The sequence below is a fragment of the Ochotona princeps genome, chromosome 27, assembly GCF_030435755.1.
Source record: "Ochotona princeps isolate mOchPri1 chromosome 27, mOchPri1.hap1, whole genome shotgun sequence".
NCBI classification, from domain to species: domain Eukaryota; kingdom Metazoa; phylum Chordata; class Mammalia; order Lagomorpha; family Ochotonidae; genus Ochotona; species Ochotona princeps.
Window position 1 is genome coordinate 20,479,079 of NC_080858.1, and position 14,840 is coordinate 20,493,918.

General features: G+C 50.8%; 1 protein-coding gene across 1 annotated transcript; it reads right to left on the minus strand.

Annotated features, from left to right (window-relative positions):
* Positions 1 to 96: 96 nt before the first annotated feature.
* Positions 97 to 7,263, minus strand: FGF23 (fibroblast growth factor 23). Its single transcript, XM_004596350.2, has 3 exons — positions 7,014 to 7,263; positions 2,080 to 2,183; positions 97 to 624 (listed from the first exon to the last, which is right to left on the minus strand). Exons 1-3 carry the CDS (start codon positions 7,222 to 7,224, stop codon positions 184 to 186), a joined length of 756 nt encoding a protein of 251 aa, XP_004596407.1. The 5' UTR covers positions 7,225 to 7,263; the 3' UTR covers positions 97 to 183.
* Between the last annotated feature and the right edge of the window lie 7,577 nt (positions 7,264 to 14,840).

The window sequence follows — 14,840 nt, forward strand, 5'->3', positions numbered from 1 at the left end:
GGTGGGGGTCTTTGGGGGAGGGATTAGGAAGGCAGTGAGACCCTCCTGATGGGGCCCCCTAGGATGACTTTCAGAGACAGAGGCTGGAGAGAAAGAAGCAGCTGTTTCCACCCCACGAAGGCGGCTGGATCCTTAACAGTTTAGTTTGTGGAAGGAGACTTAGAGAGGATCCCTTGCGCAAGGCTAGATGAACCTGGGGAAGGGGCGGCACCTGTCCCTACCCGTCCCACCCCCGTGCACATCCACCCTATGGCCTCTGAGCACTCCCATGGGGTCACTGGCCAGCAGGCCGTCGTCTTCGGCACTGGGGGCCTCCCGCGAGCAGGAGGCTGGGGCCGGGGTCATTCGGGGCCTGGACTTCAGCACATTCAGAGGGTCCCGCTCCCAGCCCTCCTCCGCGCTGCGGGTGTGCCTCCGAGGCCTGGGCGTGTTGAAGAGGATCAGCGGAATCTCGTTCCTCCGAGACAGGAACTGGGAGTAGGGTGGCGGGTTCATGCCTGGCAGGAACGGCCTCTTGGCCCGACCTAGGCTGACCAGGAAGTCGTGCTGCGGAGAGTGGTAGATGTCGTAGCCGTTCTCCAGCGTCCTCTGCTGGAACCTGCAGTTCTGTGGCTCGAAGTAATGCTGGGGGGCGGGGGGGGGGAGGACAAGAGGGAGGGAGGTGAAAGCTGATGACTGTGCGCCCCCGGACCCCAACCTCCTCCCACGGCCCTAGACTGTGTGCCAATCAGCCCCGTGCGTTGCATGTTCATCTGTTGCCTTAGTCCCCATTAAATAGCACTTTGGAATCTCCCAGATCCCCTTGTTTGGGAAAGTGATCGTGACAGTTCTGCCTTCTAGGGACTAGGGGGCCATCATCCCCAGAGAGCTGAGGCCACTGCCTGCACTGGGACTGGAGCCACACCATCGGGTGATTGAACTCTCAGCTGGGCGTTAGCTTGGGTTTGTGTCCTTGTTTGGATAGGGTTTGTGGAATTAAAGATAAGTGAGGTTGGTGGTATCAGTGAGGCCACGTGGCTTATCGATCCATGACAAGAACTTTGCCAAGCACTGACTAGTACTGGTATTAGTAATAGTACATGCCATGGATAGTACTGGCTTAACTGAGAGCCTGTTAAGGCCTTTCCGTGTATTTTATTGAACTTCCAAAGTTGTTAGCCCAGCAGTCGGAATGCCTGCATCCCACATCCGGGTCCCTTGGTTTGATACCCAGTACTGGCTCCTGATTCCAGACTTATTGCTAACACAGACCCTGGCAGGCAATGATGATGGTTCCAGTAACTGGATCCGTGCCACCCACATGGACTACTCCAACTGAATTCTCATCTCACGGCTAGGAGCTGTTGAACCCACTGATGGGAATGTTGAATGTTCTTTCTCTCCCCCCTTTCTTCTAAATAAAAAAGAAAAAATTAAAGTTGATCTGCTCTGGCAAGATACTATTCTAGAAACTGGACCCAACCACCATCACAACAGATATGCTCTTATGAGATTTCTCGGAGTGTGTCTGTGCTAAAGAGAATCTTGTGCCGTATCAAAGGCTCCTGAGATAGGCCAGCATGCTTTGGAAAGTTTTGGGAAAAGCTTTGCCTCCCCGTATGAATGACCAGCTGCCACACGTGGGGCGGAGGTGGTAGTTCATTCAGGGTCCTTAACCACAAGGTACTGACCTGGTCATGTGATCATTCCACCTCACTTTTTCCAAGGGAAAAAGCTGAAGTTTGGGAAAGTGAGGAGACTGGCGACAGTGATGGCTGGTAACGAGACCAAGCAGACCCCACTGGCGTTTCTCTTGTTTTAACGTACTTTATGGCATCTTTTCTGTATCTTCATGACTTTACACACAGGAGTCTTTGCCACACACAAGAATAGGCACCCATTGACCCTGGGGGCAAAGTGACTGGATTCTAGGGCCAGCCAGACTGTGTGGGTTCAGATCCCAGCTGTATAAATCTGAACTTCATAAAGTGTTCCCTGAGAACAGATCAGTGAGGAACCCCCCATGTGGAAGCTGTCTTAGAAGAGTCTGTTTTGTCAAAGCGGATCACTGTGTGGATAGGCTGGTCAATACACACTCACCGATCCGAAGATGTTGCCTCTGAAATCCATACAGAGGTACCTCCTGCTCATGACACCTGTTATCACCACGAAGCCGGCATCCTCTGATCTGATCATCAGGGCACCTAGAGGGAAAGCCCTCCCAGTCAGGAACTCAGGGCGCACCTAGTGCTCAGCCTCAGGTGAGTTCTGACAGCCCATCTTTATGAGAGCTCTCTGGGATGATGTCACATGATACACCCTCTCTACCTCTCTCTCTCTCTCTCTCTCTCTCTCTCTCTCACACACACACACACACACACACACACACACACACACACACACCTGCTGCTTGCTGCACCCCCTTGTATCAAGGGGACACTCTGAACACCCCACCTTCTTTCACCTGTGCTGTGCACCTGTTTCTCTCCCTGCACCTGAGCTGTCTTCATCCTCCCAGTTTCCTGCCAAATGCTTCTTCATGTCTCTGGTCATGCTCATGTCCTTTTCCAAATGCTCTGTGTTTGTAGGATTTACATCTGCACTGAGATGTCTTTTCCAGGTCCTGCTTGCAGACAGAATCTGACACTCCAGCCAGCAAGCCATGTAAGAGTCTAATATATGCATTTGCTCATCAAGGCATCCCAGAACTGTGTATGAGGTGGTCTCCCTCTTCCCCTGTCTGCTATGGAAGTCCCAGAAAAGGATGATCTACAGCGAGAAGGTGAGAAAGGCAGAAAGATCATCAGTTCACTGGTTCACACTCCAAAAGGCCAGAACTGAACAGACCCAAGCCAGGAGTCAGGTGCTTCTTCCAGGTTTTCCCATGCAGCAGCCATCCTCTGCTGCTTTTCCAGACTATAAGCAGGGAGCTGGATGGGAAATGGAGCAACTGGGACATGAACCCGTGTTCATAAGGGATGTTGGCACTTACAGGCAGAGGATTAGCCAATTGAGATATTGCGCTGGCCCCAGAAGACACACAGCCTTCAAGGCCACCATCTCTATTAAGTCACTCCTCATCTCCCTAGTCCGATGGGTCCCTCCTCTCAGCTCCCTTTGCACGATGCCCACCCCACTGGCATAGCAGGAGATCCACCCATGTGGCTCTAACTAACTGGTTGGTAACTGGACTCCTTGGAGGTGAGCTCCAGGCGAGTAGAGACATCTTGTCTTGTTTATGTGTAATGGGTGTCAGGGGGTGACAGAGTGTTCTCCTTGGGTCTTTGTGGCTGTCCCCAGTCCTTCCTCACAGGGTGGTTCCCATTCCCCATGCAGCCTCTCATGGTCATTTGATGTCTCTTCTCAAAAGCTGGTCTCCAATCAGGACCTGCAGCCCATTCCCACCGCCCACACCTTAACTCATTGACAACAGCTTCAAGTCTGACACCCCTGCTGTCCATCCCCGTGGACACGTGCATTTTAACAAAGATTAATGACTAGCTACATAGATTAAACCTAAAGCTTCCTGGGGTTTTAAAATTTAGTTCTTTGACAGACAGAGAGACAGGGCGAGGGAGAGAAATGAATATGTGAATGTATAAAGACTAATAGAGGCCTTCCACAGGCTCGCTTACTCCCCAGAGGCTGCCACAACACCAGGCCAGGCTGAGGCTGAAGCTGCAGAGAACCAAGAACTCTATCCAACTCTCCTGCGTGGGTGGTTTGAAAAAAACCACTCAATCTGGGTCCGGCACGATGGCTCAATGGCTAAATCCTTACCTTGCAGGTGCCGGGATCCCATGTGGGTGCTGGGTCAAGTCCCAGCTGCTCCACTTCTGTTCCAGCTCTCTGTTTGTGGCCTGGGAAAGTAGCAGAGGACCGCCCAAAGCTTTGGGAACCTGCACCCACACGGGAGACCTGGAGGAGGCTTCTGGCTCCTGACTTCAAATTGGCTCATCTCCAGCCACTGTGGCCATTTGGGAAGTGAACCAGCAAATGGAAGAGCTTTCTCTTTCTGTCTCTCCTTCTCTCTATAAATCTGCCTTTCAAGTAAAAATAAATTTAAAAAAATTTTTAAAGCCCAAGTTCCATCTCCTGCTCTGTATCGACTCGATACAGATACTCTTAGCTTCCAACAGAAATCATTACACGACTAAGACAAAATGAAGCCATGGGCTCTAAGGACACCAGGTATGGGGACAGCCTCAAGAGGGCCAGGGGAGCAGCAGGAACCAGACAACTCGGATTCTGGTCTTGACTCTGCTGCTGCCTAAACCTGTTTATTGTTCCAGCTCGTCACCTCCAGTGTGAGATGCAAATAACCACAGCCACCCTGCCTACTTCGCAGCATCACAGCATGTGCCTGATAGACTAACGGATAGCAACGGTGACCGCTAAGTGTTGAGTGTCATGTCAGGTGTGTGTCTCTGGCCAGCCCACACTTTGACAGTCATGCCGGCCTGATGCTGGCGGAGCTGGTGTGGGCAGTGTACACGACCCGTCCCAATGGGAAATGACCTGCAGGGGAGCCATGAGCAGCCGCCACGGAGGGCACATAGATGCTTGTGTCCAACCCACATGACAGTTCAGAAAATGTCAGAGAGGCGAATGCTCTTCCCTTTGCAATGTTAGCAGGTGTATTCTTGAAGTCTGTACAGATACAAGGGGTGAAGAGAGGAACAGGTCACTGGGTTACAATACCTGTGACCTTGAAACAGCATGGGATTTGGGGGCAAAGTGACCTAGCTGGTGTGACCTTGAGCCAGTTTTTTGAGCTCTTTAACCTTTTCTTTTCTAATGTGGGTAAGGACGCTAGGAGAAACACCTAAGACATTTGGACGTGTAAGGCACGTCATGAAATAATGTTAAAACTCTACAGAACACCATGTAAACGTTAATCACTTGTCTTATGACCACTTTGCCCCAACTTCTACTGTAAAAGGAGAAAATTCTACACTCCATTCTACCACCAGAGCCAGCAGATGGTAAATGCCAGGTCAGATGTAATTTGTGTGTTTTGAGCTCTTGGAGGGAAAGGTAACTTGAAAGAGAGTTAAAGCCTGAGGCGAATTCAGCCACTGGGACAGGAAGTTCCTATGGGACAGGCGAGGCAAGGGAGGCAGCAGGATCTAGAAAGTGATGTCAATCAGGGGTCGTCGGGATCACTGCTTTTCTTGCCACCCAGGAAGAGAAGCTTGGCAGGCGGAGCTCTTGCACGGATTCGCCGTTCTAGTCAGTCTGACCTGTTCTGCTCTGGGGGAGTCCTTGCAAAGGCCTTGTAGGATGCTAGACAAGCTTTCCAAGAGACCACATCATGCATCAATCTGCTATCCTGTATTTGAAAACATGTGCTCTTCTCATGATTTATGTAGCTAGTTGAAAGGTGAGTTTTGGGAGAGGAGAGAGAGAGAGAGAGACACCTCCCATCCGCTGATTCACTCCCCAAATGTCTACAATAAGTAGATTTGGACCAGGCTAAGCCAGGAACTCCATCCTGGGCTTCCACCTGAGTGGTAGAGTCCAAGTACTTTGGCTACCACCTGCTGCCCTTCCAGGCACGTTAGGAAGGAGCTGGATTAGATGTGGAGCAGTTAGGACTAGGAGCCAAGTTTATAAGGGGTGCCAGCCTTTCCGACAGTGGCTTAACCCACTGTACCACAAACCTGGTGCCAAATTACATCTAATCTTGCAGAAGAAGGCAGATTGACCTTCCCTGGAGAGGTAAAAAGTTGTGTTGTCTCCAAGTCTGAGAATGCTCTGGCAGGCACGAAGAGATGACAGCCTATGAGTCTACTAAAGAGTTTTATCTTCCTCTTCAGTATCATTCCAGACATGCTGTGGTCTTACTAAATGCCCATTAGATAAAATGAGCTTTGGATGCCCCAAGCGTAGCCAGATTTATTTCAGATATTTGCTGTTCTACTCAACTTAGCTTCTAAGATACTGTTGGCTGCATTCTGCATCCTTGGGTTCTGGGACCTGTCTGGACTCTAGGGGAGAACTCCCCTACCTTCCGTTGTCTGTCCGTATCCCTTGAGCCCTTGAGGTTTTCAAGGTTAGTGGAGATTTTGGCACCAGACTCCAACAGCAGCAATTCCTAGCAGAATGAACGCTTGGCCCACAGTGGGGTCACTGTGAGACACTTCCTTACTCTAGTCCAAAAATTAAAGAGAATCCTTTTTTTAAAAAAAAAGGTTGAGCTGTGGTGAGTAATGTTCATTTTCCTGTACCCTCACAGTATTTTAATGTGTTCTAAAACAGACAACCCATCAGTACCCATATCCCCTCTCGCCCCTTTAATCACATCCACAGGTGCACTTGAAGAAGCAGCTCAGCAACGGACTGCTGTGGGTTGTAATCCAACTTCCCACACAGCCGGTCATCTTAACTCAAGTAGACACTGATTGGACATTCTTGAGTTCCACAAGAATAATCACCAATCACACCGACCATTTGCAACACATGAGGAAACCTGTTGGGCGAATGATGCATGGACAGAGGCAGGCTCTGCTGGTGTGCACCCGGCCAGATGCATCCTGATGCAATCTGATAGGTTCTTCCTGGAAACACCTAGGAGGCTGGAATACTAGAAGTTCAAGGTTGGAGAGAGACTCCTGGTATGATACAAGAATCTTGTTTGTAATCTTTGTATTCCAGAAATACAAAGTTTCTGAGCCAAATCCTGCTGTCAATTGATCTGTCTTCTCTTTCCCCTAGACTCTTGGCCCTTCTCTCCATACATTTTTTTGGCTCCTTGGACAAGGCAGAGAGAGAGTGGCTCCCATTGTGGAAGAGGGGTTTGAGTTCTTTGTGTTGAGAGAAATCAATAAATGCTAACTAGGGGTTGGCGGACTCTCCTGAGGTTAACACACACACACACACACACACACACACACACACACACACACACACGTTCCTGGGTGACAATATAATTGGCTCAATGAACAGTCTGGTCTAACCCAAGCCCTCTCCCAATTCCCCATAGTGGACAACAGGGCAGCTCCCGATCTTCCCTTGAAAAGCCCCTTACTTACTATAGATGGTCTGCTGGGGTGTGCCATCCACATGGCCATCCTTGTGGATCTGCAGGTGGAAGCTGTTCCTGGCGGTGGCCGTGTACAGGTGGGTCAGGCCAGTCCAGCTGGAGCCGAGCAGCGGGGAGGTGTCGGGATAGGCACGGACCCCACGCCAGCTGCACACACTGCCCAGGACACAGACCCACAGCCCCAGCCCGGCCCCCAGCATCGCGCCTCGCTCTGAGCAACAGATGCTTGAGACTGAAATCTGACACTTCCTCCTTCGTCTCTCGCAGAGGCTCTGCTGGTCTCTCGGTCCTGGTCCTGGGTCCTCTTGCTTGGCCAGGAACCAGGGGGGCTTGAGGAGCCTAGGCTGTGTTCCCTCCTTTTGTGCCCCATACTTTTAAAGGGTGGCCGAGTGACATCAAGCAGGAAGGACTCCACTGTCCACATCCTCTGTGTTGTAATCAGCCCATTCAGAGAAACGGCAAGGACTTCTGAGGTTCACGGAAGGCACATCAGTTACACACACACACACACACACACACACACACACACACACACACAGTTCCAAACCAGTGCTCCAAAAAGTGAATGATGCGTGGGCAAAAGTTAATCTGTGATTCTGGCTGGCTGTTGACCTGTCCCATTTCCACCAGGAAATGTGAAGGCAGCCAGCGGTTCCGAAAAACATCCAGCTGCAGTTGTGCAGCCCGCTGGCCTGACGCCTTGAATCTCCCACCTCGTCTACTCATCTGGTTTTCTCTTTTAACTCCAATCAGCAAGGATGCATCCGGCGCTTTCTCGGTGTGCACCCTTAGGTGGAAATCTTGAAGGACACAGAACTAATAGGACAGCATCAGGCAGCAAATGGTACCTTTTGAGATCTCCCACCTTGTAAAGATACATGCGCTGGAATGCTGATGCTGTGGCATAACTAGTAAAGCAGCTGCAACTCCAGCATCCCATGTGGATGGTGGCTCCTGCTCCAGGTGCTCCACTTCTTCTTTTTTTTTTTAATTTTATTTTTGATGATGTTTACACAGTTGATTAGGGTGGGAAGGGTTGAGGCTAGGGGAAAGTGGATGAGACCACTATTTCCACAACTTTTATCTTCTTTCTGTATCTGGGGGGAAGTGGCAGACAAGGGCAGAAGCCACACACAGCCTCCCAACCGCCTCACCACCTAAGGATGTGGAGTGGTCACCCAGTGTCATTCCAGGGTCCCCAATATGAAACATACTCTGAGGGTTCTCTTCAAGTGGTTTTGATAGTTCTGACATGCTTTCGATTTCGCAGATCCAAGAATGAGGAAATCCTTCCAAGGTCCACTGGCTGACACAATCCACCCTTGAGTCTCCATTTGCCCAGAAATTTGCTGTTAAGCTGCTCTAGGGTAGTTGACCAGTTTGTTCTGCCCTTCTTCTTCTGCTATGGTATCAGAAATCTTTGCAGGTGCCAATTGACTGCCTAATCTTCCGTGTGCATCTGGGTATGCTGTCCACTGCACCATCCTGAGTGGCAGAGGGGCACCCTTCCAGGCACATGCACTCCACTGTCCGGTCACAGGTCCTGCCACTCTCTGCTTGGTTTGAGTTCTGAGTCCAGCATTTCAGTTGGGGAGACCCTCAAAGGAATCTGTCTGAGGTGATTGCAGACCTGACTCCCATGTCAACTGCTCCAATTCTGCTGTGCCTGAGAAAACAGTGGAATGTGGACCAAGTTTTTGACTCCCTGGCACCCACATGGGAGCCTGGAAGAAACTCCTGGCTACTGACTCACTGGCTCAGCTGTGGCCATTGTGACCATTTGGGGAAGGAACCAGTGAAAGGAAGATTCTCTCTCTCTCTGATAACCAAGTACTTATTGACAAGCAGACTTCCAGGGGTAGCTGTGTCCCAGGATCAGTACTTGGAGAAAAAGGTCCCCTCCCCATTTCATTCTGGGACTTCCAGCCAACCTGCTGGTTAAAACATGTGTGGGCCTTGTCAAGGGAGTTCAGGGCTGGATCTCAATCAGCACCCATGCCTGGAAGCAGCCTTTGCTGGAGTTTGGGGTGCGGTCTCCTCTGATACCTGGGGTGCGGGGGTGAGAAGGCAGAACCAAGTCGATTCCTGCTGCTATCGCCTAGGAGGCACTCCTGTGTGACAGCTCAGACTGCAGGAGCTGGCAGCTAGGATGGCCTTGGAAGCTGGAAGTGACACACAGGTTGGAAGTAGGCAACCCTGCATCCACAGTTCCCTGGTAACTACCTGGATGTGGCAGAGATATTCCTGCACATGGCAAGATACAAAAGCAAATTTTTGATTGTCCAATTTTTTTTATCATACACATTTCCTGTGCACTTTTGCCTAACCCCTTGTAAGTATGCTATTGAAATAGTTTTGCACCAAGATCAACTATCTTCTAATTCCATTTTCTAAGAATTTTTTTTTAAAAAGATTTATTTATTTCACTTGAAAGTGAGACAAGAAGAGAGAGACAGAGAGAGAGAGAGAGAGAGAGAGAGAGCTGCTGGCTCTCTCTCCAGATGATGGCATCAGCTGAGTGGTTTGAAGCTGTGAGCCAGGAGCTGCCTCCGGGTCTCCCATACGAGTGCAGGGGCTTGGCTTGGGCCATCTTCTGTTGCTGTCCCAGGCCACCAGGGGGTTGCACTGGAAGTGGAGCAACGCGGACTCTGACTGTTGCCTCTCCGGGATGTCGGTGCTGTAGGCAGAGGATCAGCCAATTGAGCCATCATGCTGGCCCCTCTGGAAGCCTTTTGAAGGGGCTGGATACATACAGCCGACGCTGCACGTGTTGTCACGTGCAGGTAGGAGGCACAGTGACCTCCTGAGGCAGCTGCCCGATGATGAGCAACGGAAGGAAACGCAAAGCCAAGAACTTGAACAAAGGTGCTTTTTTTTTTTTTTTTTTTAGGGCAGTGAAACTTGTGAATGCTGCAGTAATGATGGATTTATTACGACGTTAGGCATTGCTTGAAATCTGTAGAACTATATAACAGAGCGAGAACCCCAATATAAGCTACGGATGTCGGCGTAAAACAATATGTCAATAATAAAACAAACATCACATGAAAACCAGGGATTAATGTAGGGTAAGCTGTATACAGAACAGGGAGAATGTGTGTGTGTGCGAAGTTCTTGCCATTTTCTATTCAGTTTTTTTTTTCTTAAGTCCATAGCCATTGTGAAAAACTAAGTAAATTTTAAAACTGGGGGCAAAACTCAACAGCGATGTTTGGCTCCATAGGTGTCAAATCGAACCACTGCTGGGACTCATACATCCTGGCTTCAGAAAAGTGAAATGTGCCCAAGCGGCAGAAATTCACTGTGTACAGTGAGGTGAGATTATGCCTTTAAATCTGGCACACATGGGGACAGGCGTTTGGTGGTGAAGAAACTAATTTCCCGTATTAGAGTATCTGGCTTGGGTTCCCAGCTCCAACTCCTGACTTCAGCTTGCTGCTCATGCAGCCCCTGGGAGGCAACGGTGATGGCTCACATGGGTGCATCCCTGCCACTCATGTGGGAGACTTGGATTCAACTCCCGGCCTGGCTGTTGCAGGTATTTGGGCAGTGGACCGGCGGATGGATGATCTCTCACACTCCCTTCTTAAAAATCAGTGAATCACTCTTTTTGTGTATGAAGAGAGAATCGTCAGTGTGCAGGAGCGGGAGGATCCAGGCATCGAGCCACAGCCCAGCCTCAGCTCCTTCCTCCTTTTCTGCGGTTCCTACTCCGTCTTCTTTTCAGCTGACACTCGTCTTACTGGTAATCCTCTCCTGGCTTCCGTCCCCAGGGTTTGTGGGAGACAAGGCAGCGGGCACCCCTGGCTTGGGGAGGCCCAGCTGGTACAAGTGGTTTCACTCTATGAGGATGAGAACAAGCATGGGTTTGCTACACTCAGAGCAAAGCCAAGGAGTCAGGGTAGGTTTGGGGTGAGGGGTGACGAGGGACACAGCGTTTGGACTGAAGTTTCTCCATACAGGATTTGTTCGTTTGGAGCTGACATGAAGCACGGTGATGAAAACGGCTACTTTGGGATGCCCACATCCCACGTTAGAACGCCTGGTTCCAGGCCCAGCTCTGTTGCTTGCCGTTTCGTTTTCAGTTAATGTCCATCTTGGGAAGCAGAGGCTCACATGCTTGGACCCCTGCTCATGTTAGACCTGGATTGAGTTCCCAGCTCTTGCCTTCAGCTTGAGCCAGTTCTGGCTAACAGAGACACCGGGGAGTGATCCAGCAGACGGATGACAGATCTCTCCCCCCCTTTCAAATAAACTGAAAATTAAAATATATATATATTACTTTGCTTCCTCGTTACACTCCCAAATACTACACATCTCCTTACTTCTGAGGTCTTTTTTTTTCTTTTTCTCATCACTTCTTTTTTGATTGTTTTATTTATTTGGAAGGCAGAGTGACAGAGAGAAGGAGAGACAGATCTTCCATGTACTGGTTCACTCCCTAAAAGACTTCATACCAAAAAGCCAGGATCCTAGAACTTCATCCAGGTTTCCACACGAAGCACTTGGGCCATCCTCTGCAGCATTCCCCAGGCGCCTCAGCAGGGAGCCGCATTGGAAGTGGAGCAGCCGGGACACAAACTGGTGCCCACAGCGTCTCACCACTCTTTAGCTTCTAGTGAAAATGTCTTCTTCCTTGATATTTACATAGGCCCAAATTCTTGCAAATTGGTTCTCTCATTTGTCCCTGCCAGCAGTCAGTTCAGAGAGGCCCCACCCCTACTGCCACACTGCAAGTCGGTGTGACATCCAGGCTGCTTCTGAGGGACCAAACTGAGGCTCTCCATGGCCATGGCTGGGGTTGGGAGTTCCCAGTCTTCCGCGTTCCATCCCCTGTATGCCATGTAGGACCCCGAGGTATGCCTTTCCTGATCAGAGCTCATCTGAGGTTTCGGAACTTGGAGACTTGAGAAGCCCGAATTCACTTCCTTTTTTTTTTTTTTTTTTTTTTGTGGTTTCCTTCCCCTTCCAACATCTGCCAGCCGGGCTGACCACAGGGTCCTTTCGGCTTTGCACCAGCCTTTTGCTGGGAATCAGAGAATCAGGACAGAGCTGGGTGTCAGGAGCCATAGGCATCACCATTGGGCTTGTTGCTGCGGAGAGCAGGAACCAGGCCCCGGGGTTGTGTGGCCAAGTGTGGTGGGTGGGAGAACCGGCCTTCTGATGCTGCTTATGGAGTCCCTTCCTACTCACCGCCTGGAATTGGGTCACTGTGGCTTGGGTCCACCTCATTTCTAACAGGGTGGCTCACTCCTCTGCTTGGCCTCATTTTGTACCACTGGGTCATCGGATGCTACGGAGACAAAGGAAATTGCTTGGGCCCGTGGGAGGCCTCCCAGTCCTCACCTCTCTGGTCCTTGCCCTGTCCTGGGCACAGGAGGGGTGGCTTTCCATGGCTTCCCTTGCCCACTTCTCTCAGGCATCACTCCCACTTGTGACCTCAGGGAAGATTCTGGAGTCATTCTTTGTTTAATTATTTCATCTGTGGGGTACTGATCTTAGCTTTATCAACTCACACAGGGGAAAAGACGGGCCTGGGACACTCTTGCTCAGGTAGTTCTCCTCCAGCCAGCTTCTTCTCATCCAGAGAGATTCAGTCGAAAGGGCTGCTGGTCCTGACTTACCCAGCTCTGGGGCCTGTGGCACCCAGCTCCTTCAGCATGGCTGTCTGAACAGTTCCATTCTCATTGTCATTTGTGAAGCCAGAGAAACCTGGCTGCTAGAATTGAAAGGATCTACCTTCTTTATAAATCTGTGTCTTGGCTGAGATATTGGACTCACTTCTAGAGACTGCCATTGCCTGGCAATAAATCACACTTTTTCTCTTATGAGAAAAGGAATAAATATATTAAAGCTCTAAGCTAGAACCTTCTTGATTCGTATGTCCTAGAAGTTTCCCAGGAGTGTCAGCTGCCCAGTGGCCTTGATGCTTTCAGTCTGTCACCCATAGATTCCTGAATATCCCACATGACACACAAATGTTAACATTTTCTAACAGTTAAAACTCCAAGCTACCTCCAGGTGCCTGGGTTGGCTGCTCAGCTTTGGCTCCTGGTTCCAGCTTCCTGCCAACATGGAGCCCAGGCGACAAGTAACTGAGTTTCTGCCTCCCACATGAGAGACCTAGGTTGAGCTCCACAGCCCCGGTTCAAGCCCCGGCCCAGGCAGGCGTTGTGGGGGAGGGAACAGCAGACAGACAGGCTCACTCTCACTAGCTCATTAACAAAACATTTAGAAAATACTTACCGTTTTTCCCCCCATGGGTTCTGTTGTGAAAGGATTGGGACACACTAGCGACAGGAATAACCACAGTGACAGATGCCCCAGGCTCCCTGGAACCCCATGGAGGAGAGCAGCAGAGCAGCAGAGCAGCATGAGACACAGAAGCAGCAGCCACCGATGATCCCTAAGGGAGGCAGGGACTGGACCCAGCGCTGCCCGTCTCACACAGTGACAGACGCCTCCTGAGACCACCCTCTGCTCTGATCATCCCACAACCCCACAAGGGTTCAGAACCCTCATCTTTGCCATGAAGGAAGCCAGGATTCATTGGTGACTTGCCCAAGGTCATACACTCAAGTGTGTGCCAGAAGCAGGGGTCACGTCCACGTCCTGTGAAGGTAAGGCTTTCTCAACGACACTCCTTCCCTTTCTGGGAATGTCCCTGTTTCCAAACACGTGTCCTTAGGTCTGAAGTCAGGAGGGTAGGCAGATAGCAAGGATGGAGTAAATGGGGTAAATGGAAATCATGTCTCTCGGGGGTGAGCATGAGATATTTGATTTTTAGGGGTAGAGAAGAAGGAGACACAAATTGTTTTGTGGTGCTCAGCCAGGCTGCTGTCCGCCTGTTATCCCTATCTATTCTTTTGTCCCAAGCCAGAGCAGGGATAGCCACACTTTCAAAGCTGGGATGAGAGGAGCTTTGCACTGTTTGTGTGTGTGTTAAACTGGTGCCCACTAGCTGTTCGAGAGGATCCAATCTGCCTGGTCAGGATGCCTGGGGCTTGTCACGCAGCCCACGTCCTGCCTCACACATCCTGGTTCCCACTCACCTCCCTGGCTGGAGCCCGTGACCCAGGCTAGCCCACCATCCGGGCTTGTGCTATCTCAGGACCCTGGGACTCTCTGGCCCCTCTGCCCTGCCTCCTTGCTTCCCTATGGACACGTAGCCACTGCACACTTCTCGGACGGATGGCTATTTCTAGCTGAGAGGGACCGGTAATGCAGCCCCAGCCCTGCCGACTCAGGCTGGCTGTGCATTGCAGCTGGGACAGGCCATCTGACACGTTGTGGGTTCTGCAGAGTGCAGGATGTTGGGGCTTCCGGAGGAGGCACCCCCTCAGCCTTCTGGAGGTCAGGGTTGCTGAGGTGTGGGGGTGGGGACAAACAGGATGCTCCTGCCACATGGTTGGGAGGAGCTGGGGTCCACCGGGAGACACGGGAACTCTGCCTGCCCACGCCTCCGGCTCTGATCCTCAGTGGCCCTCTGGCTGGCCCAGGACTGACACTGAACACATCCCCGTGCGCCCAGATCTGTCACCTTTTTCAGCAACTTCCCCTCCCTGAGCCTGCTTCCTCTTCTGTAAAAAAGGAGCTAGAGGTGCTTACACCTGTCCTGTTGTGTTACTCACGCTGGGCTGTAATGATAACTGAAACTATTTGATCTCGTGGAAAGTGGCCTCCACCTAGCACACTAAGCCTCCACCTGTGAAACTGACATCCCATGTGAGGGTCGGTTTGAGTTCTGGCTGCTCCACTTCCAATCAAACTCCTTGCTAATTTCCTGGGAAAGCAATGACAGATAGTTCAGGAACCT

Coding starts and splice junctions, on each gene's coding strand:
- FGF23 (XM_004596350.2), bottom strand. CDS start 7,224: ATGCTGGGGGCCGGGCTGGGGCTGTGGGTCTGTGTCCTGGGCAGTGTG. Junction 2,184..7,013: donor ACCCCAGCAGACCATCTATA/GTAAGTAAGGGG, acceptor CTTTCCCTCTAG/GTGCCCTGATGATCAGATCA. Junction 625..2,079: donor GAGGCAACATCTTCGGATCG/GTGAGTGTGTAT, acceptor CCCGCCCCCCAG/CATTACTTCGAGCCACAGAA.